The following is a 27,492-nucleotide window of genomic DNA, read 5'->3' as shown; positions in this document are numbered from 1 at the left end:
ACACCCCTAGCCCTTTTATTTTTATTTTGCTTTTAGATAGGGTCTGGCTAGCTTTGCCGGGGCTGGCCTAGAACTCACAATATTCTTGTTTCCACTTTGAGAGTAACTGGGATTACAGAAATGCACCACAAAACACAGCAAATTCTCCCTTCTCAATCTGAATGCCCATGTACTCTAACCAAGACTTTCTGATTTTCCTGGTAACTAAACATAACTCATCTGCTGTTATAGCAACTCGCTGAAGGAAAAAAATAAGGTACCAACTGGTTAGCTATAGAAGAGAAAAATTTGAGGCACACAGCTTCAAAGTTAAATACATAACTTTAAAGAAAAAAAAACTACCACCCAATACTTACATAATTTGCATTGGATATAAAAAATGCTTAATTACAATGTGACCTTCTGAGGGCAAATAAGACTGTTTAATCAGTCACTCCATCAGGAAATGACTTTAGTCATGCAATAGTACTGGGTCCTCCTGTATTTGGTATATATGAGGGAAATAATAGGAATTACTGTGATGATCAATTTCTTCTTCTAAGCATACAAAAATAGTAACTAGTCTTTGAATAATCATATTAACTGTCACAAATATGAAAAAGAATACATGATAGAAAATTTAACAAATTTTCTTCAATCCAAGGTCATTGTTTTGCCTGCAACTCCATGCTATTTGTTTAAGAAACTGGTAAACTATATCACTTTCAGTATGAATTTTACAAATATTGACATAATCCCATTCTCAATAAAATCATAAATTCTTATAGTGGGATATTTAAAAGGAGCGAAATTCATCATCCCTTCCTAAAAATGTTTTATTATATTTTACTGGTAGTAATTCTTTTTAATAATTACTATTAACCTTATGCCCAGTTTTTGTTGTCTATTTTTGTTTTTGCTTTTTTCAGACTGAGTCTCACTCTGGAACCCAGGCTTGACTCAAACTCATTATTTTCTTACCCCTGCTTCCCAAGAACTAACATTAGAGGCATGACCCATCACCTAACCTCATGCATTTTTTTAAAAGGATATAGCATTTACCTATACTCAATGTTTTAGGCTAATTTTCTTTTTTATTCTAGTTCCAAAGAACTATTTTTACTAACATTAAAAAGAAACTGCTGGGCTGGGGGTGTGGCTCAAGTAACAGAGCACTAACCTAGCATGCATGAGGCCCTGGGTTCCACTCCCAGTAAGCCAAAAGAAAAAGCCTGTGTGATATGCTGATATGCATTCAATAACCATGATGTTAAGGTGATGTATTAACGTGAAACCATTCCTAGGGCAGAATGTCAATGTCCTGGAGAAAATGCCAGCCAGAATGAGTACATGTTGCAAAACTGTGCCTCCTACTTTTAACATGCTATGGCTACTTTACTAAATCAATTTATACTGTTATTAAACTTTAAATGAATTCATTTAATCTTCACAACATTCCTACAGAGGGAGTATCATCATTTTAAACCTCATTTAACAACTGAGGAAACTGAAAGACAAAAATATCCCAACTTACATAAAGTGACATGTCAGTAATTGGCAGAGCACATATCTGAACCCAGACAGTCTTGGTCCAGTACCAGGGCTTTTTAAGTCTTAACATATAATTAAGAACTGGGAATCCTGAGAAACTCAGATTCTGGCTCGTCCCCTCTGAATAGCACCTCTCACCTATGATGCAGATGCTGCTGGGCCTCAGATGGCCCTGGCAGTAGCATAAGTCTGATCTACCCAAGACATCCAAAAGCTATTTACAATACCCCTGAATATCTACTTTATCATAGATGCAATCTAAACATATTAAAAAATACATTAGGAACGTATATTTATGCTTTTTCATATATAAAGAGAAACTGAGGGTTAGATTAGAGATTAAGAACCTTTCTAAACTTATAGAAAACAAGGAAACCCTTTGGGAAACAAAGGATGAAATGTAAATGTCAAAACACATTATTCAACAATTCTAGTTAATAACTTTCTCTAGGAACAGGTAGTTGGTGAAGTGCCCACAACACAATTTCCCCTCACTCTCACTGCCCTACCAATTTATTTATACCCTACTCCAAACACAGGATGAAAAGAGTACAACTTCAAACCAATAAATAAACATCATGACTGGGCATGGTGACATGTCTATCATTCCAGCACGTGGGAAGCTAAGGCAGGAGGATCACAAATTCGAGGCCATATCTGGGCTACACAGTGAATTCCAGGCCAGCTTGGGCTACTTAGTGACCCTGACCCAAAAAATTTAATTAGTTAATTAATATTATATCCCTATGTTCAGGAAGCATTAGTCCATAGTCCTCCATTACTTAAAACCTGAACTACCATTAAATCATTGGAAATAACATCTCCATTTTTACTATCAGGAAAAGAAATAATCCTACCAAAATATAATCAAACATTTTTACAGCTTATACACTTAACAATTAAATCTACCCTATGATCACTCTGGGTGATGAGACCTAACTATAGAACTAAAGAATATTAATTAAAACAAAGGAAGGAATTTAAGAGAATTCTTTCTAGTCTGAGTAATTTTAGTTTCGCTGAGTCCTGTATTTCATTCAACTTTTTCCTGAATATACACAGATATACATCACATTTCTTCCCGGAGGAAGAATTGTATCTGTCACATACTTTGACAAGCTTGTAAAACTCATATCCAAAACCATAATGGAATTCTGATTAAATTTAAATAAGTACACAGGAATGGCAGAAGTATTAGGTTTCCTAGATCTCAAACATATTCTAAATGTAGTTACAAATGTGGATTCCCATTTTTAATTACATTCTAAATTAATAAATTTAAGCCATATGATCACAATAAAGCTAAAATTCTCATTTAATTACCTATGAACATGCCACCACAATCTGTCACAGATCTGACAACACAAAAATACAATACAAACTTATTTAAATACAAATTATGTGTCAAAATTCTAAGATGCTTCCAGTAAACACTCAATATTCCAAATTCCTTTCCTGGACAAGAACTAAACTGTCTTCTATCCAAAAGAATCTAAAGACACATGAAAAGTATCTGGATATTTTACATGTGAAACATATGGAAAAAGCCTATCCCCAAAGTAGTGAGAAATAACTTCTAATCTCCTACCAAGATTTGTATTTTATTTGTTTTTTCCTTAAGACTTATATTTTGTTTACTTTTTCTTTAATTACACAGCCTAAAAAAAACCTCAATACTAAAGAATTAGACAACTGAAAAGTGTCATTTGCAACAGCTGACAGTCATCAAAGGTTGTACAAGGGAAAAGGTAAGTGTTCCCTGTTGTACATAATTAAGCCCCAAGCTTCACAGTTACACTAGTCTAATCACTACATGTTAAGCACTATTTCATGGACTTAAATGAAATCTGATATATAAAGAGAAAATAGCTGCAGCACAAGTGAAACTTTCTATCTCCCAGAAAGAATCTACTTCCTCCAAAATAATCCTCAGTGACCTTGTGGAAACATCCCTGGGTTAAACACCTAAAGCAGATTTCTTCACCAACTGCAGCACTAGGCTACTGCTCTGAGAGCATTCAACACATTTGCTGCGCTCTGTAGATTTATGCTTGTATACTGATTTGTGCCACTTGCACAAAATCAACAGACACCTTTAAAATGTTTGATCTTACATGCAATTTCAAAACATTTGAGAGTTCTGAACTGATAGATCTTTCCATCTTTCATAATGGGAAATATCAGAATACACTCTTCAAGTTAAGTGATTCTTCCAGAGAGCAAATTTAACCTGACCTCCTTAAATGGCTACAGATTTGAGACACCATTTAGAAGTCTGAAAGGAAATACTTTATTCTCAAAAACAGCACTCTTCAACAAAAATATAACCCAAGTCATATATTTAAATTCAAATTTTCTAATTACTACACTAAAATGATAATTTTTAAAATTTTTGTATTTGCTTTATTGTACTGAGTTTTTAAAATCCAATGTGTATTTGATTTTCAGCACATGTCATTTTGGACTAGCCACAACTGAAGTTCAATAGCCAGATGTAGCTATTACAAAATATTACAGCTCCTAAGTAATATTTTGAGATCAGACATACCCTATCTGTTTACAATTAGTTCTCAGTCATGTCTCGTTTTTGAACTGAATGGTTATAACTACAACATAAGTAAAACTGTTAATTCACTGGGATCAGATCACCTTATCGGAAGAACTGGTTAACACACACACAATAAGAAGCAAAGAGATTACACCCTTATTTTATCTCAAATAGACTTCAGAAATGGGTCTATCAACACAAGTTAAGCAGCAAAAACATAGATTAGAAACAACTTTCTCAAATCCAAACATAATACCACCTTAATTCTGGCTGCTACTCTCATTCTTTACAAATGATTTACAGTATTGCTCTCTAAATCTGATGAATTCTGTAAGCTATATAGTCACAGGTCAAAAATAAGCACAGCACTACATAAGATGGAATTAAAAAAACTACTGAGGTACTTTGAATGCATCTCATGCCAACCAACAACCTCAAAATATTCAGAGTTCCACGGAAATTAATTCTCCCCACAATTTCAATTTATTTACTGCTTACTAAGAATTTTCCCATGTAATTAGGACATTTGCTTAAAATGTAAATAACTCCAACAATGCATTCTCTAGAAAACAACTAACACCATTAGCTTAGCACATAAAATTTGTCCTTAAGGCAAGTTTCCGAATAAATCAAACAAAAACAACTATACTCTTGTTTACTGAATTTACATTCTGCAACATCACATTCAGCAATTTCTAAATTTGGAAGGTCAGTTCAGATTACACACAAGCAGTAACTTTAAAGCTTAAAATTTCAGAAGTTACTACAATCTACTTGTGAATATGCATGTTCTACCAAAATACAACAGAAAAATCAGCACCATTCACACAAATCTCAGTAAGAAACACACAATCACTAAATTCACAAATGCTAAAGAGTGTTTTTTTCTCCCAGTTTTATTTAATTCACCTAGGCAACTCTTATTTAATGCACTTGCAAAGCTGTAAGGAAGCAAATGTAGCTAGCCTCTTCTGCTGCACCTACATCCAGGCACGATTATTAATTTCTAACATTTTCCACATGGAAACGAAACAACAAAATTTGTTTCTTACCTGCAATTAGGAGGAGGATCCAGGGTTATTTCAGCTAGCTCCTTCTGAATTCTGTTAGTGAAATGAGAACAGACAAAAAGGATATGAGATAGTCTACAGAATAACCGGGAATTACACTGCCCTCTACCACCATGCAGTTAAATGCAAGGCTGGCTTTGCCTTCAGTAATGCTAACATGGCTGCTTCCTCTTTGTTCTCAGAGGCATAACCCAAATCCCTTAACAGAAACTTTGCAGCTTTTTTTCTCACTTGCTACTGTAAGTAAGTAAGTCATTTACACCTGATTTGAGAAATAGTCCTCTACCACTACTCAGTAAAGGATATAAAATCTATTTTAAAACACTTTTAACCAAAGAAATTCTCTTTTCAAGCTTATATGCAAATGAGACAAAAAGGGAGGAGGGAATATTTGACAATGACTTCAAGTCACTTTTACTAAGGTAAAAATTAACAAAATGCTGCAAAAGTATTAATAGTTTTGACAGTATTTTATCTGCCAGAGAAAGTTTAAATTTTACAAATATGTTTGCAATGAAAAACTTCCAAAGACGAATTGTTATTCTTATTTAACTGTTACTATTTTCTTCCTTCTTAGGTACACCATTTAAATTCAATAAATGTAGGGAGAAATAAGTCATAAAGTGCCTTGAGTTAAGGGGAAAAAAAGCTGTTCTCTGATTTTCTTCAAACTTAAAATGCTTTTGAAACTTAAAAAGTGTCTAACTCCTTTCTTTGCAAGATTACAACAAATTGAGAACTTTAAGTTACTTCAAAGACTCTTGCTCAACAAATTATTCTAAAGTTATTAATATTTGATTAATGGTACAATGTAAAATCCACAGGAAAATAAGAGTATTTCTGAATCACTATAAAATGCAATGTCTTACCATTTTTATATTTCTTTCCCCTTTAGTTGCGATTAATAAAAGTCATAGGTAATGCTGCAGACACATTTCATGTGTAATTACTAGAGCTCCACCAGACACTCAACTACTACTATCACTAAGGGAGTCCCGCTAACAAATTTTTTGACATCACAGAAAATAAAAGTCAACAAGAAACAAATGATCATTCACTTATACCCAACAAAATATGTTTCTCCTGCTGTTGAGGATTAATGTGTCAAGCAGATCCACAAGTTTTAGAGTGAAGAAGCGTAAGGACAATGCAAGTTTTCAACTGCCAAGTGACATCCAAAATTGTAAATCGCCACTGCTTAATTTTACTTGTACTCACAAGAACAAAGTGGGGTAACTACAATTTAACTACAAAAAGCTGTACCTGTGATGCAAGAGTTAGTCCTGCTTGAAAAATTGTATGCAAATTTAAAGCACAATTTTAAAATTTCTTTAAATATAGCAAAGGCCAGGCATTTGCAAATTTTCTAGCAAATATAATCATTTCTGATCATTAAGTTTTAAGAAGAAAAGCAATGCTATTCCCTGGAAGTGTCAATTTTACTCAAGAGTGTGACACAGAAAAGGAAACATGTCCAACATACTACCTAATTTGGGTTCAACAAATTCTCCTTGCCAACTCCATCTGTGAGAATGTTAGTCTAATGTCTACTGCAGGACACATCTCCTGAAGTTACCAAAGTGCAGAGCAAGTTTGCTTGGAAGTGCAACTCTTAAGGAGGTCGCTTATAAGCCACCTAAAGAATAAGGGAAAAGTGTTTCTCAACTATTGCTACTGATACAAAACTGACAAAAGCGTCCACTGCTTGGGAGACAAGCTGACATGTGCTTACACCTGCTGAAAATTTCAGCATTACCTTTTAGCACTAGTGGATAACTTAGCAGTGGTTTTGCTAGACAGTTTGGTGTTTTTCTTCTGCTGGGTGGCAGAAGGCTTTCTCTCCTCCTGCTCTTCGGGCTCTGGAGCGGCCGGGTCCCGCTGGTCCGCATCTGAACTGCCACTGCTGGTACTGGGGCTCTCATCATCAGACCTCTGCCTATCACTGGACATCTTGGTGAAGTTGTCGCTCGGAAAACTTCTAAAGAGAAAAGAGAAAGGTTAAATCTGCAAGGCAAGCCAACAGTATCTTCCTGCCTACTAGTAGTATGCACCTACAATCGCATTCCACGAAAAGCCTCCCTTTCCCAAGTGCTCACTCAGGCTCCTGTCGGGGACAGCAAGGTCACCACCACGCCGGCGGTCTGGGATTTACCCAACTCAAGTTGGAAAACCCACTCACATTTTCTCCCATGCCTTGGACAATCTATCAATTGTCTACTTTCTCAGAAGGCATGAAACAGATCTGCCAGGGAACTTAGGCAACGAGCATTAATAACATATGACACACTGTAAATAACAGATCTCGTTGGGGAAAAAAATGTTAAAAAGTCACTAATAAGGTCTAAATATTGACAGACTGACACAGGTCGGAGCTACCAAATTCCCCTTCCGAGAGGAAAACAGACAGTGCTCACCGCCCATATGCTCATTTAAGGTGGCGAGCCCTCCTCCTCTCTCCCTCTCGCTCTCTCCCTCTCTCTCTCTCTCTCTCCCTCTCTCTCTCTCTCCCCCTCTCTCTCTCTCTGGGCACGGAAAGCCTTTAAGCCCGACACTTGGAAATTTAAAAATCAACTACCGAGCCGCCCTCGCCGTGTCCACGGCCAGCCGCGAGGATTCCCCCGGCCGAGACCCAGCCGCCTGCACCCTGGGAAACGCAGCACCCCAACTGCACCTCCTGCAAAGCTCCCCACGCCACCGAGGTGCCTCGCTCAATCCCCACCGCACGGACCGACATTTTGTCCAAAATAGCGAAAAGAGAAGGGAAGCCCGAAGGAAAAAACAAACAAACAAACAAAGCCCCAAGAAGTGCAACAAATTTCCGCGCCCGCCGAGGCGGCGAGCCACGACCGGCGGCGGCGGCCACGCAGCTCCGCGGCCCTTTGTGGGGAGGGCCGCGCGGGGGCCGCGGCAAGCGCTCGCCGCGCCGGCCGCCAAGTGATGCGGGAGCCGGCCAGCCCCGCGCGGCTCGGGGACACCGGCGGCGGGCACCCGGCGCGAACAAAGCTGCCGCCCCCGCCCCCTCCCCCACCGCCGCCGCCCCGCCGCCCCCCACGCGGCCCCCGGCCCCGCCGCCTTACCTCGGCCGCCCGCCCGGCCCGCTCGCGCGCCGCTACGGTGTGGGGGAGGGAGAGCGAAAAAAACCCTTCCTTAAGGAAATGGAGGCAGCTGGGGGGGGGAAAGGGGGGGGAGGGAAAAAAAGAAGCCGAGGAGGCTCTGGCCGGGGAGTGTGGAACATTGAAAGTCGGAGGGGGCTGTGCAGTGCCGGGCTCCGGCCGGAGGGTGGCGCCGCCCAGCGCCTTCGGAAAACAGGGGGTGGGAGCTCGGCTGGGCGAGGGCGCGAGCTCCCGGCGAGGCGGAGGGACGCGGGAGACCCCCGCGCACTGAGGCCTCCCGCCGCCGCCGCCGCCGCCGCCGCCCGGCTCGGCTCGGCTCCTCCCGGCCGCGCAGTCAGCAAGTTCCGAGCGAGTGCGGGGGAGGGGCGGGCGCGGCGGTGGCGGCGGCGGCGGCGGCGGCGCGCGCGCTCGCTGCTTGCCTGGCGGAGGGGCGCGCGCCGCCGGCAGACGGCGGACGCGAGCTGCTTCTCCGCGCGCTCCCGCGCGCTCTCTCGGCGCCTCCTTTCACCCGGGGGGCGCACGCGTCCGCCCGCGCGCGGCCGGGACAAAGAGCGCGGCAGGGACCCGGCGGGCTGGCCCCTGCGCCCTTGGCCTCGGAGCCCGTGCAGGAGGAGGCGGGGGCGCGGGCGCCGTCTCGCGGGGCCGCTGTGCCGCGGGGTGGCTTCCGGCCTGTGCCCGCCTCCGGGGCGAGGCTGCCCATTGCACTACCCGCCCCCCTCCCCCCATACACACACACTCCGCGGGCTGCAGCCTTACGACAGCCCACGCTGGGACCGCCCTGCACCCCGGGACCCCATATCTGGGCTGGCGCGAGGTTGTGGGGTTCCCCGCTGTCCCGGGAGACTGGGACTAGTGAGTGTTGCCGAGGAGGCCGGGCACGCAGGCAGAGGAAAGCTGCCTCGGGCCCCTCTTGGGGCAGGATGAGCTCCTGGGCTCTGAGGGAGGTGAGAAGGCTGTTAAGGCCAGGGCACCAACCCCTGCTAATGTTTGGCTCCCAGCCTGCCACTGTCGCTGCCAAAGGGGATTGGCCTTCGGATGCTTTGAAAACTTACAAATCCAAAACAATTTTTTAAATATCCTCAAGATTTTAAAAAGTGGAGGAGGGGAGTTTGAGGGGCTATAACCTGGCACGTTAATGCGGGACGGTCTGCTTTGCACGGGAGACACCAGTTCTGAACAGAGAATGTAAGTGACAGTGGTCAGGACGCCCACACAGAAAAGCTTTAGAAGGAGGTGGTGAAGCCTGCTTTATTTCCTTCGTCATGCTTTTCACAGACTCTTCAGGTGGACTCTGCAGTTTTTGCCCCAGGCACAAAGTAGATAGAAGTACAAAAACTTCCTGTTTGCAGCCCAGACCTTCTCCACCTACTGAGAACTTGTTGCAGTGATGGAGCGTCAAAGGAATTTGTGGATTCCTCTCCCACAAGTGTCTAGAAGAAGGGGTGGTGGGAGAGTGAAGCGTTCACAGAGGAAGGGAGAAATGGCAGAGCCACAATAGATGAACCAATGTTAACGGAAAGAAAAGACTAAGCCAATATACTGTTTTTCCTCCAAATAGAAAAATTTTGGTAAAGGGTTACTCAACAACTCTTTAAGTTACATTTCTGTAATTTTCCAAAGACACAGTCTTCAGGGAACCTTATTGAGAGGACTTCTTTGTACTAGCACACAAACTTCAATTACTGTGTGACTAAAGCCAGTTTTCTGCTTCCTGTTAGGAGCTCCCAGTGCAAAAGTGGAATAGATTAATAAAGTTCACCAGGTTAGTAAGGAGGAAAGATAATGCTGGTCAAAATAACCAAAGCATGTCCCTCATGTCTTAAGAAAGATGATCTGTGTGTAGGCAAACATTAATTTGGCTGGATAAAGGATACTGTGTGAAGAACTTGTTAATGAAGATATAAATGGAAGAGTCCCCCACCTTTACATTTTGTGAGACTACAGCAACAGCCAGCCAATTTGGAGTTTGGGCATTGATTTGTTTGGAGTGGGAAGCTGTGCTTATATGTTAAAGGTGAGTTCTTTTAGGAAATTTAATATCACAGAAATAGCTTGAAGGCCCAAAGACCAATTGCTGATAAAATTTGGGTGGGGCCGGGAGATCGGAAGATAAAGATACTAGGTTGTGTCTTAGTATCATCTTCTATAGCAGGAACAGTATAGAATAAACAGCTGAAAAGTGAGGGAACTGAATTCTAATCATCCTTTTCCCAGGTTTATGTGACCTCACACAAGTTAGGTATTCTAACTTGATTTTGCCCCTCTGTAAAAGGAAGATTGTGTCCAAAGTTCAAAGTCATCTCTTGCTCAAGAATTCCATGAGTCTTTGGTGAGTTTGGAGTTATGCAGTTCCACTCAACATTTAGGACCTGCTAAATGCTTGAGGAATTGTAGATGTGTTACAGAGCTTCATAGGTAGTGAGGCAGCCAGAAAACAGGCTACCGAATGAAAAGTGCTGCATTAAAGAGTAGTAGAACGGGAATGGAGCGTTATTAACCTTGATTAATAAGTAGTAGTGGAATTATTAGTGCAGTTTAGACTTGTGGACATGGGGCATGGATTTAAAGAAGTTAACATTGGACTAGGCCTGGAGGGATCAATAGGCCTAGTGATAACATAGATAATGTTCTTGGCAAAATACCTGGAATTTAATAACTGTTTCATAAAAAAATTTTTCCCCATATTCTTAAAGTCACCATAAAGAGAACAAACGACTCTAAGTTTAGGGAGAGTGGTGACCTGCCCCCACAATATTAGGTGCCCAACTAACTCCATTCAACTGACTAATGGGGGTGTTCAAATAATTCTGTCCAGCTCACAGTTCTCCTGCAAGGTAATAGGACTTACCACCTTGATCAGAATCAATGTGCAAGTTATGAATTGTTTCTAATCTAAAGTTCTTACAGGACACCCTGTTTTGTAATTATCTTATCTCTCTTGTTTTTGCTGTCTACCCTTGAAATTAGAGATATGTTTTATTGGCACCCTAGAAGCATGTAAATTTACCTAATGCAAATTATACCATAAAATATATAATTAAAAAATTCCCATAAGGCTTCTCAAAACAGTACCAAAAAACAGACACCAGCTACCACAAGACAGTTGCTTCCTCTCCATCATTTCTTTTTCTCTTGTCAGTATGGGGTACTGCCAGCCTCTCACTCACAATCCTGAGAGGACCAGGATTATCTCTTAAGAAAAGATACTAAATCCAATTGCAACAGATATTACCACAATTACTTTCTTTTGATTTTTCCTCTAAATGTTGTGACCAAAAGAATCATAAGGGCAGACAAGGCAGTCCCTAGAATCCTTTACATCTGGCTGGTTTGTGAGCTAGTTTTCCTTGGGTCTTTCAATGGATCTCAGTGTTATCTATAAGGAACATACACAAACACATACATACACATACAACTTGAATTGCCTCACAAGTTTCTAAATTGTGTGATTGTGTAAGCTAGGGTGAAGCTTACAGATCTTGACTCACCCACCACGGCCTGCAACAAGCTTCACATATAATAGATGTAGAATAAAATCTTATAAATTGCTTTTGTGGATTTTAGGGTGCTTTTATTTGTTTCTCTTCACTCTGTACTGTCCCTTCATTTTTCTCCTGTCTTTTTTATTCTAGCCATTTCTCATACTTTCCAATTACTTGTATCCTTCTGCCCTCTTTCTTTCTACTCCTAAAAACAGGATTGGTTTAGTAAGAATCCATTTTGACACTACTTGACATCAAGGTGTGCCTTCTGTGCATCCTGTGTGAAAGCCTGCTGCGTGCCAGACAAAGGGATGAACTCTGGAGGTGGAAAGATACATAAGCCTTGATTTGACCTCATGGGCTTCAAAACACCCAACTCAGTATTTCTTACTTTTCTTCTTTGAGATTACTCTAAGGAAGGACAGGTACCAAGCAGGACTCATAATCATTATTCTATAAAGAATTCACACAAATGAAACAAAAACATGAGCACCTTAGTAGTGCAAAACACATAGCTAAAAAAATTTTAAAGGAATATTTATTTTACTTATTTATTAAAAAACTTTACAGCCCTGCTAGTTAATAAGAACAAGATTGGCATAGTGGTGGTTGTTTGTAATCCCAGCATTCCTGAGGCTGAGGCAAGAGAATTGAGAGTTTGAGGTCAAGCTTGGGCTACTTAGATTTACAGGCAAAGAAAGAAAAGAAGGAGGGAAGGAATGAAGGACAGTGGGAGGAAGGGAGAGAGGAAGGAAAGAAGAAAGGAAAGTAAAATTAGGTACCTGTCATAACAAAAACAATTTTTAGTGATTATAATCATTTCTGGCAAATTAGTTAAAAGAAATTTTCTTTTGTGAATTTCCAGGGGCAGTAAAAGTTGGTAAAAATTTCTCCATTTTAAGAAATATACCTTAATGAAACATTCTAAATGTGGAAAAACTAACATTAAACATTTGTCCAACTAAAGGGAAATAATTATACTAACTGATTCACCCAATCAGATTTGCAGCTATTAAAATAATACCTGTGAGGAGTGGGCAAAAATACAAAAATAGATTTTGATAAAATGTTAATAAAGGCAGAATTTTGTATTTATCATCTGCTGTGAAATCAGAGCCTAGAAGGGCTTTAGCACAAAGGAAGTACTCAACAAATACTGTTGAATGAATATGTACTGAATCTTTACAACATGCAAGGTGAAAATGTCTGAAAAGAAAAAACTCCAAAAGATTAAGGTACTTGTATTTTAGAGTGACTATTAATAATCTTTTTTCTTCTGTGTTCACTATTTTTCTAGTTTGCTTTAATGAGCATGTATTGTTTTTACAAAGTGTATGGGGGGGTGTGAAAATAAATACTATTTTAACAGGTTTTTTAAATAAAGGTCTTTTATAAATTAAATGAGATGAAAATTCAAGCAGTTTTAAAATTTGTCAAAATTCTAAAGTTAATATAAGAAAAATAGGGAAGATCATTTTATAAATTTCTGAAAAAACATGGGAAGAGATTTTACATTACATAAAATAATAAGCTCTGGAAAAGAAGTAACCAAGAATTAGATAATTTAGCATATAAACAATAAGACTTCATCTAAAACACAGATAAAAGGATTATGCAACTAATGATACTGAGGTAACTAGTTACCAATAAAAAGCGCTCACTTAGCATCATGAGCTCACTATGTCATATTTCAACATAAATTATAGATGAGTTCAAGAGCTAAGTTTTTAAAAAGTCACTTCTTTAAAAAATAGAATAGTTTGAGTACTTAATATAGATAGGGAGAAGTTATGATATGTTTTGCAGAAAATAAAATCACAGGAAAAACATGTATTTGACCAGGTACAAAGCTTAAATCTTTAATATACCTCCCTATACACATATACACACCAAGTTGAAACAATGGACTAGACAAAATGTTTTGTACTATAAAAAGTATTAGCATATATCACATACAGTTCTGTAGAGGCTTATAAAATATCAAAACATAATCAAGGACATAAGGTTTATTAAACTGCATATAAAAACTATTCATCTTTGTCTTAAAAAATTCTAAGAAATGTATGTTAAAATTTTTTTTGCTCACGAAACTCACAAATCTAAAAACTGTAATTTCAAATACCTATGAGAGTATTATGAGAAGGGTATTTTTTATATGGCTGATGGCATTGTAAATTGATATAACCTTTTTGGAAAGCAATTTGGCAGTGGGTTTCAAGAGTCATAAAAATGTTCATACCCTTTAACCTAGTAATTCTACTTCTGGGAATCTATCCTTAGGAAATAATCCAAAATATTTAAAAATGCCATATGCCTGACAATGTTTATCCCAGTGTGATTTATATTGTATAAAAATGGAACCCACTCAAACTGTCCAACATAAGGGTTATGCTTTGTAAATTATGGTACATTCACTTGATGGAATATGATACATGAATATAAAATAATGAATATTATCACTATCATTTTTATCATCAATTCCTCTGTGTGGGTAAATCCTTTTCCATAAGATCAGCCGATGCCCTACGTAGTAAAAGTTTGTATATAGTTAAAAAGATTTTGTACGTCATTTTTAACTGATATTTTTACTTAACATTGTCACTTAAATTTTTCTGAGATTTTATCAGTGTAAAGTCAGGTTAAATGTTTCTGCTTCAGAAAGCAAAATTGTATGTGTAATTATTGTCTGGAAATATGTATAAAAGAGATTTGGGAGAAGTATGCAAATAATCATTTTTGTTAAGGGGCCTTTTTACTTGTGAATCTGGCTACTTCTTCTATATGTACAAATAGTTATTTGGAAAAGACTCAGTAAGGAGTAATATGCTTTCATTTGGGGGGCTGCAAAGAAAGTAGTTGAATTTGACCTGATAAATAAGTTTATATTCCAGTGATGTCTTTATAAATATGAAGAAAAACAAGATATTTTTATATGGGGGTGTTTCTGTGTTGAGTAATATTTTAATTTTTTTCAGGTCCATTCTAGAGACTCATCATAATTTATGTAAGAGCTCAAAAGTATGCCTAGTAAAATGTTAAGTTGCATATGATATTAACCTTTCTAGTTTATAGTATCCCAAAATAACTTCACATAAAGTGAACACCACAGAGTTATGTGAATGAATTAAAGCAAAAGTGGTAAATAATTTTTAGAAAGAATATATTCAAAGTGTTTATGTCCTGGAGGTAAGGAACCTGTCCAACTGGGGCTCATACAGCATTGACTACTTAGTACCATTGCTATAATACAAAAAAAAAATGATGTCAAAGTACTTGACGTTTTCAGCCAAGGAAATTGAGGATGAGAGACACAAAGTGACTTCCTTGAAGTCACTAACGGTAGATCCTGACAGAACAGTAGACACAACTTCGGAATCCTGTCCCCTTTCCAGTCTACGTATCATATCCACCAATACGTAGAGTTCAGTCTTTCAAGTCACCAGCTCCTGTAAAGATTGCCAAGAGCATGTCATCAGAAAGTTCTTGCAAGTCTAACAGTCTTCCTCACCATTTTCCGTAACCATGCGAGAGATTCTCTATTATAGCAGCATAGACTTGATAATCCTGTTACAATCATCTGTATCACTCTATATATTTTCCATCATACTTATGATAGTTTCAAAGTAAATATTTATTTGTGTGCTTATTTCTTTAACATTCCTGCATACACACAAGAGTGAGGACAAGGTCCATACCTCATTTTTGTGCCTAGGACAGTGCTTGGCAAATAATGTTTGGTGAATAATTCCTGAATGGTGACCAGGTTACCTTCACACTCAAAGTCAACTGAAGAAAATGTTATATAACAACAACAACAAAGAAAATGACCTTTTCACACTGCCTAATATATTTATGGAAACAATTTTCATGAAAGGTACCCCAGACCAAGCATACGGGAGTCAAAAGTATTTGAAGAAATTAAAGGACAATAGGTATGTACATTCAAATGAATTAAGGGTGTTTGGTATGTGACCCTAACTTCTGACATAAAAGTCAGGGAGAAAAATGACAACATTTTCTCTCTGCACTTCTAACAGAATCATCAGAGAATGATTATTGGATTGTAGGCTAGTGTTTTTCGAAAAAATACAGTAGAGCAAGAAAACTTTTCTAACCTGTGTAATAAAATGTCTCCATGAATGAGATCAAGTTTTGTGCTCTGTAAAGTTAAATGCTGGCAAGATTAAAATCAATCAACCTTAATCAGTCTCAGAGTCATCTGAAGAGGATTTTAAAAGAATTGATGGAAAATAAAACTATTACTTATTCATTCCAAGTTTCTGTATCTCTAAATGAGAGGATGGTGGTCATTGACACAGCAAACTCCATCTTGGACTCTACTTTGGTCTTACTGCTTCAGTCTTCTAGATGGCAGTTCCTTCACCAGTAAGAGGAAGGAGTTAAAGGTTCTTTCCAATTCTAGGATCCCAGTAATTTCCACTCTTCCTTAAATAAGCAATGTACAAACTGAATTAACCGACATGGCTAGCAGCTTTTTATTAAAAAGAAAAAGAAAGAAAGAAACACTAACAGTGCTTAAAGGCAAGACTTATGCCAGCAATGATTTAAGGCCAGATGTATCCATATGAGTTGATTAACTGTTAAATTTAATTTGGCTTTGAAAAATTTGAATGTCTTCCTTATATAAAGAATACCATAAGCAGCTGTCCCCTTTTCCCCTGTTATTTGGCTTTATGTGTGTCCAAACCAGCTGTCAATTTAAATAGGAAAAATATATCAGTAATTCTAGTTGTTTGGAATTTTGAAACAAAAATAATTAGCATCATTTTTCATTTTTAATAATATTTGAATCAGGAGAAATTTCTATTTCCTGGTCAGACTAATTTTAAACTTCAGTTTTTATTTTGTCCCTGGAAAAAATATTTTTTCAAAAAAGTTTATGATGCCCAGGCATGGTGACACACACCTACAATGCCAGCACTAAAGAGGCTGAGGAAGAAGAATCATGAGTTAAAGTTTAACCTGGACTACATGAGAAATCCTGTCTCAAAAACAAAAAACCTGTGGCTTATCATGTGGCCATTGCTCTCTCTCTCTCTCACACACACACACACACACACACAACCTGACTGAATTGATTTAGGAGATACAGTTATTTGCAGATCTAAGGCTTTATTCATTTAATAAACCTAACAAATGCCTTTTAAAGGATAAAACAGTCACAGGATATGTCCCCAAAAAAGATATGATGCTTTCTCTGCTCTAAAATGTTTACAATCAAAAAAGATGGTTTAAAATGGAGGGCCTTAAAGTCCGAAAACAGGAGCTCCCTGCCTAGAAAAACAATGGCAGAATTCTGCTTACCTGTTCTTTATGTAATAAGCAGTCCCTTAGAACTGTGCTTTTACTGCCCTCAAATATATTAGAGAGACTAGAAAATGTAAAAGGCAGATTTATATAGTATTCAACAAAAAATAGTGGGTGTCTTTCAACAAATGAGAAACCTGTATTTTTTAATGTAAGTTATGTGTCCTTCTTACGACGCCCCCCCCATCCCGCGCGCGCGCACGCACACATAGAGCAAGGGAGAGAGAGAGAGAGAGAGAGAGAGAGAGAGAGAGAGAGTGTGTGTGTGTGTGTGTGTGTGTGTGTATGTGACAGAGAGAGAGAGAGCGAGAGAGAGAGAACAGAGCAGGCACTGCAGAAGTAAGCACTGGTTGAGCAGATGGAAAACAAGTTCTATCTTAGGATAATTACATGGTTAAAAAGCAGCAGTTGAATTATTTTTCACATTGTGGTAAGTTATCACTTTTTTAAAGGAGAATAGAATTCCAAAATCCACCTTCTGCTGATTTACTTCAGATGTGGGGCTCTCTTATACCCTTGCTGTCACAATTGTATTGCCAGTGTCTTACATCCTGTTGGAGCTCAATAAGCATTTGTGGAATAAATATAACAAACACTTCTGCAGCACTTGCTATTTCTTATGCTGTCCTACAAAGGAAACTGACTCTTGTAATAACTCAATAGTCCCAAAGAGGCAGGTACTGTTATTATATATTAGTGTGGCAGATAAGGAAATCAATACACAGAGAAATAAAGCAACTTGACCAAGATTACGTGACTAGTAAATGATATCCTCTATGCTCCTGCCTGCTGTGCTCTGCCTCCTCTGAAGAAAGAAACAACATTCCAAGTGAGAGAATAAGAAGGAAGAGAAGGAACTAATATCATTGTTGGCCCCATAAGTAAAAGGATTGGTACCTCTAGGACAGGCTGGAGATGCTGATAGACAGTGAAGAAGGAAGAAGTGCTGTGATTTCAGGAATCCTAAGGGGGTTGCTTTTGGGCAGTCTTTGGATCGTGAGATTGACAGAAAGTGTCCAATGAAAAAAAAGACATGTAAGGAAGCACCTGTAAAAATCAGAAATGACCTTTGGTCCTTCTGGGCAGTTTTCTTCTACTTCTTTTTCTAGTTCATTTTCTTCATGCCATTCTCTTCTTTTGTCTCTTTTATCTGCCTTCCCCTTTAGTCTGATATAATATTGACCTAAATTTTAAAATATTATATTTGTTAAATCAAATGTATATATCATATCATTCTCTCTACTTTCATTAAAAGAAAACAACTGAAATTATTTCAAAAATTATTCCTTACTGGCATAGAACATGCAGGTCAGTGACTCTTAAGAAAAGTCTCCCAACATGGATTAAGCTTTACACATAAGAGAACATGAGAAAAAAAACTTGGTACTCAACTTCAGTATTAGAAGAGGTGACCAAATATTAAACACAAAGCACTTCTTACTGAAATTTAACACTTTCTACTACGTTTTAAAAACATCTCCAAATTCAGATTTAGGAACAATTTAACAGTGATTAGATTGTCCACTTTGTATTGAGAAAAGAAGTTTATGAATGCATAATGTAGGCAGAGGAACAGGTCATAGATTGCAGAAACATTTTGGCTTCTGTAATTAATGCTAACACCACTGGTAAGTTATATTTGTGCTTTTAACTATATGAGTATATAAAAATAATACTCATTTAAAAGAGTTAATAAGAATAATTCTCAGCATTACCAACTGGGCAGTCTGTGCCCAGTCTGCTTCAAACAGTGCTTAATTAATAACTTAATATGAGTATACTTTTATATATGTAAAATACGTACATATATTTGTATACATATACATGAAGACATAAGTCAATTTGCTACAAAAATATTCACTTGTTTGTTAAAGATACTGCAAGTGAGGATCAAAATTACAACATTCCCAAACACATAACTTCATAAAAACACTTAACTTGAGTGTCATAAATATAACTAAAAACCAATATCAGAGATTGACATCAGCAGCGTATGTACAAGCTGTGTATTGCCTAAACTAAGTAGCTACAATGTGTTTTCATGTAGTATGTGGATGTAAAATCTGAGCAAAAGGGACGTCATTATAAAGAGATTGATTTGGGGTGAGGGAAGGTGATATGACATTCATCTCTGTACAGCTTCTTAAAACTGATTTACTGCAGTGGCTTGTGGAAGTAACAGATGTTTATTTGAATGAATATTCATTTGCTGACATCAAGTCCCAGTGGATGACACTTTCCTCTTAAGAGGTCATATTTTCCTCTTACACAGTGTTTGCTGTTGCGGTTGCCAATTGCCTGTTTAGAAGACATAACATTAAGGAGCTTTGTAAAATGGAATATTGATGGATAATGATGTAGAGTCTGAACCAGAGGTAAATATGCTAATTAGAAACAGCAAAATGCCAGATATAAACATCACAGTGACTTACCTTATCTGTCTTGACAGCATCATGATCACTTCTCATCAACCAATCATGAATTTTATTTTAAATTATCTTATTAGCACACTGCTTGAAATATAAAAACATTTGTTTAAGAAAGAACAATACCAAGAAATGAGGTGATTTTTAATCCACCATAGAAACAAAAAAAAAGAACTTTGTTATGAAGAACCTTTAAAAACTATAAAATTCTGTATGGAAATAAATTATTATTATTATTTGGAGGCCTAGCTGCACCTCTACCACTTGCTGTACAAACTCTTGCTTTCTTCCATGTGTATTTTCCCAGAAAACAGCAACGTCAGAAGTACAGATAGCCGGTTACAATCACTTGTTTCATAAGCCCATATATTGGGACCAGTTTATCTTACCTAAGGTTACTTTGGCTCTGCAAAAGATTATTTTGGCAGAAGGTTTATTAGTGTGTCAAATTGTCTTTTAAGAAACTTGGCCAGGATTACTTCCCAAGATGGCAAGTTATAAATTTTAAACCTTGTTACTGCACATTCTTACTCCCTTCCTCCAAGACAGTAGTACTTTTGGATTTTCTGGTGCTATGATCCAAACACAAACTTGTTACAGGATTCCAGAAGTAAAAAAGATAAATTTAAGAGCAGAGTTGTAATGAGATAATGATCTGGTTATATTTTTTGACCATGAAATGCCTAGTGCTGATGGAGAATAAGTAAGTTTTCATTATCTGTGGTGTTACAAGAACAGATATATACATCGAAATCTGTAGCTTGAATTCAAAAGAATCACTTTTAAGCTGCTTGCGTCAGCCTGTTTCTCAAGCTTGCAGACATGTTTTCTATTAATTCTTTACATTGGTTGTTCTTAACTTTGGCTGCAGGTGAGAATCATCTGCGGACGGCTGAGAGCTTTAAGAAAGGCTAATGCACAGGTCATACTCCAGGTCAGCTAAATCACAGGACTGGAGGAGACCATTCTCTTAATGCTCTCTCGGCTAATTCCAGTAAGTGATCAAGTTTGAGAACCATTGCTTTATTCTACTTAGTGGTAGGGATGCCAAAAGTCAGTGAATGGAAAAACAGAAAAGAACATCTGCTAAATTAAAGAGTAAATGTTACTAGAATTTCACATTGCTGTGGACCAGTGATATGTGGAAAGAGACTGTTAGACTATTTTTTTCTGATTCATTTGAAAGTCATAACTTCAAATGGCATGGTGGTACATGCCTGTAATCCCAGCATTCAGGAGGCTGAAGCAGGAGGATTGGAAGTTTGAGGCTAGCCAACACCAAATATCTCAAAAAAAGACCCTATCTCAAAAAAAAATGAAAATCATAACTTTAGTTCCATCTATAGTATGAGAACAAATTTCTAGATTATAGATGTGTATATTTACTCAAACTGAAACACACCAGTGAATAAATTACTCAAGTATTTTAATATATGGTAATTATTTTTAATTTCTAGAGTTCTTTCAATACCTATTTTGAATTCATGAGGGTCCTTTCTAAAGTAGTTTTTAAATACATACATATAATATACATATTACTGTTTAGTTCTGATGCAGAATGAATATTTTTTAAATGGTAGTTGAAGGTAGCAGGTGTCCCTGGAAGTGGATTCTAGCCATTTTAGCCATTTTCAGATTGGAAGAAAAAAAGTGACTATATTTTTTGCTAGCATTTGTTAAATTCTGTTCATTTTTATAAATGTTTTCCTGAGGTTTCTTATAAGAATTATTCAGTAAGAAAGATGAGTTATAGCATAGAGAAAAAAAATACCCTTTAATTCGATTTTAGTAAATTGTACTCAGTTATTTGTTTAGATATACCCTGTGTAATTAATATAGGAAGTAATACAGTAAAATAACTGGATTTATACAAATAAGGGCTTAAAATCTAGCTTCATCCCTTCTAGCCACGTTTCCCCAAACACATCATTTACCTACTCCAGGGATTCACTTTTTTCATCTACAAAAGGAATATATCTACATCTTTGTAAAGCTGTTAACTATGGGAGATTACATGAGGAAATGTTGACAGAGCCCTTACTGTAGTGCCTAGCACATAGTAGGCCCTTTATAAAGGCCAGTTACTTATAATTGTTCAAGCAGTTTTTGTTTTTTTATAACTACTTCACAGTAGATATTTGTCATCCATGAGGTTTACAGGAAATCTCTGCATATTTTTAAATTTAGGCAAGGAGAGTGCATTCAAATTTCTGCACAGGTGCCTCATAGCAGTGGGAGTGGAGTGCTTAACCTACCAGGCTCATTCACTAACAGAGGAACTGTGTGTACAGCAGACCTGAAATAAGTGCAAAATATGTCTCAGAAAAGAAGTCACCTCCCATCACAGAACATCACAGCTCCTATGGGAGGGTGGGAACCAAGAGTCACCATATTCTAAGAGTCTCCCTGTTATTTATATTTAATATCTTTCCATTGATTCTAATATGCACATCTTAACATCTCTAAAATCAAAATGTATCTTATAAGGAATGATGTCTTAAATCACTCTCAGCCAAGTTGCATTTGCCATGCAGTGATCATGGTCTGGTACTGCATGAATTCATCCATTGCTCTTTATATTCTGGTGACACAGGATGAAAATCCAAGCCCAAGTAAGCTTAAGAAATGATTTCAAGAAATAGAAAATCAAATTCTAAATAATAAAAAATGTTGTCATAGTTTAACTGGCAGCGATTTTTTTCTTCCATAACTGGCAAACAAAATAATGATGCAATTTTAGAATCAGAACTTTAGTTTGACGTAATAGTTTATGCTATTGTTTAGTTGACAACAATTTTTCTTAGGTGTATTTTTAGGATCAAATTTTCAATTTCATGTAATATGGCAAAACCACTAATTTTTAAGATGACATATTTATCAAATTATTGAGAATAATTGTCAAAAACTCAGAAGTATTAATATATGTAAGTGTATTCATATGGGTTAGATGCTACAAACATTTAGATTGTATTTGGTTTAAGAAAATGGTTATATCTAATAATTATTGAGCACTTCCTACATGTCAAGTACTGTTATTTGTTCTTTAATGTCCTGAGTGTTGATCTTCATGTTGCTCTACAAGGTAACTTTTATAACTGTTTTTTTAGATCAGTCAACTAAGGCATAAGGAAGCTGAAAAATTATTGAAAGACACACAATAAATGTGGATCCAGGATGCAGACCCAGGTAATTTGATTTTAGAACTCTTGATCACATTTGTTATAGTGATAAATGATTGTCCTACCCTTAACTAAGTCTTGGGATAGGAAATACAGATAAGCAAATAATTAAGACACCTAAGGTAAGTGTCATAATGGAGTTGGACACAAAGTATGGAAGATGCATAGAAGGATCACCTAGGTTATTTTGTCATTACATATTTGTGTGTAATGATGTAATCAATGTCTGTCTTTCTAAGTAGTCTATAACCTCATTTATAGGCAGGAACCTTCCTTGTTGGCCCATTGTCACATCATCAGTGACTAGCAGTGCCAAGCATTTAGCTGTTGTTTTTATTTTGCCTTAAAGAATAGGGAAGGGTAAGAGAAATAATATATAAGTAGATAGTCAATGATTATGCCATACGGTTTTTGTGAATTTGATCTCAAAACCTTTATGACAGGCAAACATGTCAGCTTAGCAATTCCAATGCTTGTGATTCACTCTAAGGAAATGATGAAAACTAAAGCACAGTAACACTTCTGTATCATCGCTGTCAAGCTAGGCTTTAATATTGGCCATCTTTCCCCAAACAGATGTCATTTCCCACCCCTGACACAATAATGTCCCTCTCCCACCACTCCTCAACAGTAGCTGGCTATGTGCTGTTCCCTGAAATGTCTGAATATTTTATGTTACATAACAAGGGAAATTAAGGTTACAGATGGAAGTAAGGCAGCTAACTAACTGATCTTAAAATATGGAGAGGATTTTGAATTATTCAGTTGGTACCCGTTAATCAAGAGGTCATGAAAAGTGGAAGAGTGAGGCAGAAGAGCAGAGTCAGAGAAGGAGATGTGGTTAAGGACGTAATTTGCTCTTGCTGGCTTCAAAGAGAGAGGAAGGGGCCATAAACCAAAGAATGTAGGAGGCTCCTGGAAGCTGGAAAATGAAAGGAGAGTTTCTCCCCTAGAGCCTCCAGAAGGAAACCTTCCTCTTCCATTGAGACTCATGTCTGGCTTTTAACCTACAGAACAGTACAATAATGAATCATTGCCCAGAATTTGTGGTAATTTGATACACCAACACTAAGTACTTAACACAATTAATGAGATAGAGCAATTTTAATGACTGATTATCTGCTTTAAATGATTACTAAGCTTGTGAATTTAATAGAACAGTAGAATTTCCAAAAAAATATTGGGGCTGATTGCTAGTTTTGAAATTTGATGGCTTATTCTTTTTTTGAATATGATAGAACAATATCTTTAATGAATATTAATGCAAAAATTCTAAACAAAATATTAGGAAAGAGAACCCAATATCTTTTAAGAAAATAATACACTATGCTCAAATGGAAATTACTCTGGTAATGCAGAGGAATCTATTAATATCATGTACCAAATTAATAAATGCATGTATAAACTATGATCATATCCATATAAACTGAATGAACCTTTGCCACAAATTCCATATCAATTCATGTTAAAAACAGGAAAATAGAATTGAAAAATACTTTTTTTCAAGATGATAAGAAATATAAAAAAGATGCCAGTTTCTCTCTGATGCCTTATTCTAAACTTAGTGGTTAAAATTATTTTGTAAAAACCCAGCATATTATAACAAAGTTTTACAAAGAAATAATAATATAAATGTAACATATGAGACCAAATAATTAATTTTGAGAAAGCTCATTATACTATCTTTACTTTTCTCACTTCATTAAAGAACTAATAAAAGCACCCAATACATGTTCCATTCTATGGCCAAGCATTTAGTAACCCCTACATTGATTTGGGTGGGTGGATTTTAGTGTCACCTAAAAAAAGGAAGATCGGTAGAACAATAACAACAAAATCAAGTTTCAGAGTGTAATAAAATCTCCAAGTTCTCTTTTGCCAAATACCTTGGTTTAGAACCTGAGTGTCTATAGGGGCCATTATTCAGTATCACTTTTGATAATGCTTAATTTATATATGCATTGTTTAGCTATTGCATTTATTTTAAATTTAAATAGGCAAATTGTCACAATCCTGAGTTACTCATTAAAGTTATGATATATTCTAGGATGTCTAGATTTTAAGGCCATACCTTTGACTGCTAACAAAAAGGGTTATCATAGCATAGACAGTTTTTGTTTCTTTGTTTGTTTTGGGTGTTTTGAGGCAGAGTCTCGCTATGTAGCCCAGGCTAGTCTTGAACTTGAGAAGCTCATGCCTCTGTCTACCCAGTGCTAGAATTACAGGTGTGGGCCACCATAATCAGTCAAGTAAGCAGTTTTGATGAATATGTCAAAAACTATATTTTTTGCACAATGACTTTTTCAGAAATCTCTCTACAAGGTAAAGAAGTATAAACTGTGTGTGACTATTCTACATTAATTTTGAAACATTCTCTGAACATCCTTGTGCAAAAGTGACACTCAGACTGTTAGCACAGAACAGCCAACTGAGAATCTCTCAACAGATGCTCAGGCACCCTCCCTTTTCTGCAGCTTATTCTTGAGATCAGCTGTTGCTGAAGCATATAAAAATGTAATATAAGAGAGCTGCGAGGGCCTCTTCTTCCCTTCTACTGAACTTCTATCAGACAACTGTCTGATGGAACTCAATCCTGTGACAGACACCAGTCATACTGCTTAGGCCATTGCCACTGTGCTTCAGTAAATATTATCTGAGTGACTCTGACCTACCAGATGGACTACTATCTGATGAGAAATAACTTGGGTAAAGGGAGGATTTGTGTCTGCAAGCATCAGTTTCTAGTAAATGAAACAAACATGAACTTGTGTGCCTAGAGAAGGAGAGAGATTCAAAATCAGTGGTTTCAGATTCAGATGCAGACCCAACAGGATTCATAAGTACATCAAGTAGGGTACTAGGAGAGATGGAAAAAAAAAAAGTCTGTTCTAGGCCATTCACCCAGGTTTATGTGGAGCAATCTTCTATTGTATTTACTAGGGTCAGTGTAAATTTCTGTTTTTAAGAATCACTCAGGTACTTATTTTTAAAGTAAAAAAAGCAGTTCTAAAGGAACATGAACTTGGTTTTATAAACATATACACTCAGGTATGCAGCAAAGGCACACTAGAAATATAGTAGTTAGGAATACGGACTTTGGAATCAGTATTTCATCTAGATGAAAACTAAAGCTCTAAAACTTGAGTTTTGTGATAGTGAACCTGTTTTTGTCAACTCTCAAGTATAGACTGGTTTCTGTACTTGTACAGTGGCAATAATAGTAGTTGCCTGCTCTCTCATAGGGATTTTTGTGAGGATTAAGAACCATTTTACAGGTAGAACATGGTCCATTTAAAATCAGGAGCAGGTCCATATAAAAACAACCTTTATAGCTTGTTTTTAATATTGAGTTGGAGATTATAGCAGCAATAAAGAAAGAGAAATACAAGGTGTAAAGATAAGAAAGGGAGGGATACCATTGTCATTATTCATAGATAATTATAAAAATAAAAAAATACCACAAACTCCGTAAAGATAACTTGGTAATTGAGAGCACAAATTCTGGAGCCAGTTAGCTCAGCCTAACTATTGTCTCTGCCAGTTAAATCCCTGTTGGGCAAAACTTTAAAACTCCCCATGCCTCAGTCTTCACAGTAGGAATGATAGTAGTAACTACATCATCATTGGGGAGTTTGGGGGATTAAATTTTATATATGTAAATACAGATCCATAAGCGTCATATAAGTACTTGCTCCCACTATTACCTTTTCTAACAATTATTAGAATTAGTAAGAAAAATCAACTCCAAAAATGAGCTGTGCCTCTACATATCATAAAAAATAATTTTTAAAATTATTGAAACAATTGACTTTCAATTGCAAAAGATATTACAGACAAATTCAATAAAGTGTGTTACAAGATCTTTAGGGGAAATAACAAGATCTTTTACAAATAACAAATGAGATCTAAAATGAAATGGCTTTCCATATTTGTGGATTAAGGGTTTGACAGTGTAAAAATATCAGTTCACTCCAAATTATCCTATAAACTCCTTGCAATTCCACATAAAATCCGGACTTTAATCATAGTATGTAATTTGATAAGCCAACTCTAAAAGAGCAAAGGACTAGAAGTAGCCAAGACAACTCTGAAGATGAACAAGGTAAAAAATGTGCTGTACCAAATATGAAGTCCAAAAGCTCTTTTAAAGCAATGTGGTGTCAGTATGGGGATAGACAAATAGGCCTGTTTGACATAAACATAGCAAAGATGAACAAGCTAGCTGTTCAGATCATGGAGAAAAGAAAGACTCAATAAATAGATCCAGACCTCACTCAGTAAACAGGCTTAGGCCTTAAGGACAACAGCCAGACAGATGCCTGTGTTGCTTAATAGTAATTTTCAACTTTGGCATTTTATACATGGGAAAAAACTGGATTTTCTCCTCACCTTATTTACAAAATTAAGCCCCGAGAGGATTAAAGACATAAGCATGAAAAGTAAAACTTTGACATTTGTTGAAGAATATTTAAAACTCCATCAACTTGAAAAACTCCTTTTATCAAAATATACTACAAAAATTGAATAGGTAATCCATAGCCAGTCAGAAGATATCTGTGATAAAAATGATTAATATCAATACTGTCTAAATCTTGCTGAAATCAACAAGGAAATAACTTGATAGAAAAATAGTCAAAAGTGAAGAGCAAGCAACTCACAAAGGAAGAAACACAATTGGCTAATAAATAAATGAAAAGTATAAAACCCACTAAGAATCATGCTCATGTCACATAGCTGGAAAATGGACTATCAACTCTGAAGCTTGGACTTGTAACAAAACAAACTATAAAGAGGCACAATGCACCATTATAAAATT

General features: G+C 37.1%; 1 protein-coding gene across 6 annotated transcripts in view; it reads right to left on the bottom strand.

Annotated features, from left to right (window-relative positions):
* Positions 1 to 8,821, bottom strand: part of Ube2e3 (ubiquitin conjugating enzyme E2 E3) — a 70,371-nt gene extending 61,550 nt beyond the window's left edge. The window contains exons 1-3 of one of the 6 annotated variants that reach the window (XM_074071214.1): positions 8,681 to 8,821; positions 6,905 to 7,126; positions 5,131 to 5,181 (exon numbers count right to left, since the gene is read on the bottom strand). In XM_074071214.1, the coding sequence (XP_073927315.1) occupies positions 5,131 to 5,181; positions 6,905 to 7,098 (245 nt within the window). In that variant the 5' untranslated portion in view covers positions 7,099 to 7,126; positions 8,681 to 8,821. Of the gene's footprint in view, positions 1 to 5,130; positions 5,182 to 6,904; positions 7,127 to 7,244; positions 7,436 to 7,723; positions 7,747 to 7,819; positions 7,950 to 8,225; positions 8,564 to 8,680 lie in introns of those variants that run through there. The other 5 variants (XM_020183240.2, XM_020183241.2, XM_074071215.1 and 2 more) reach the window with 5 other exon arrangements.
* Between the last annotated feature and the right edge of the window lie 18,671 nt (positions 8,822 to 27,492).

The sequence above is a fragment of the Castor canadensis genome, chromosome 4 (assembly GCF_047511655.1).
Source record: "Castor canadensis chromosome 4, mCasCan1.hap1v2, whole genome shotgun sequence".
Lineage (NCBI taxonomy): Eukaryota > Metazoa > Chordata > Mammalia > Rodentia > Castoridae > Castor > Castor canadensis.
The sequence above is the reverse complement of the archived record's forward strand: the minus strand, read 5'-3'. Positions and strand labels throughout refer to the sequence as shown.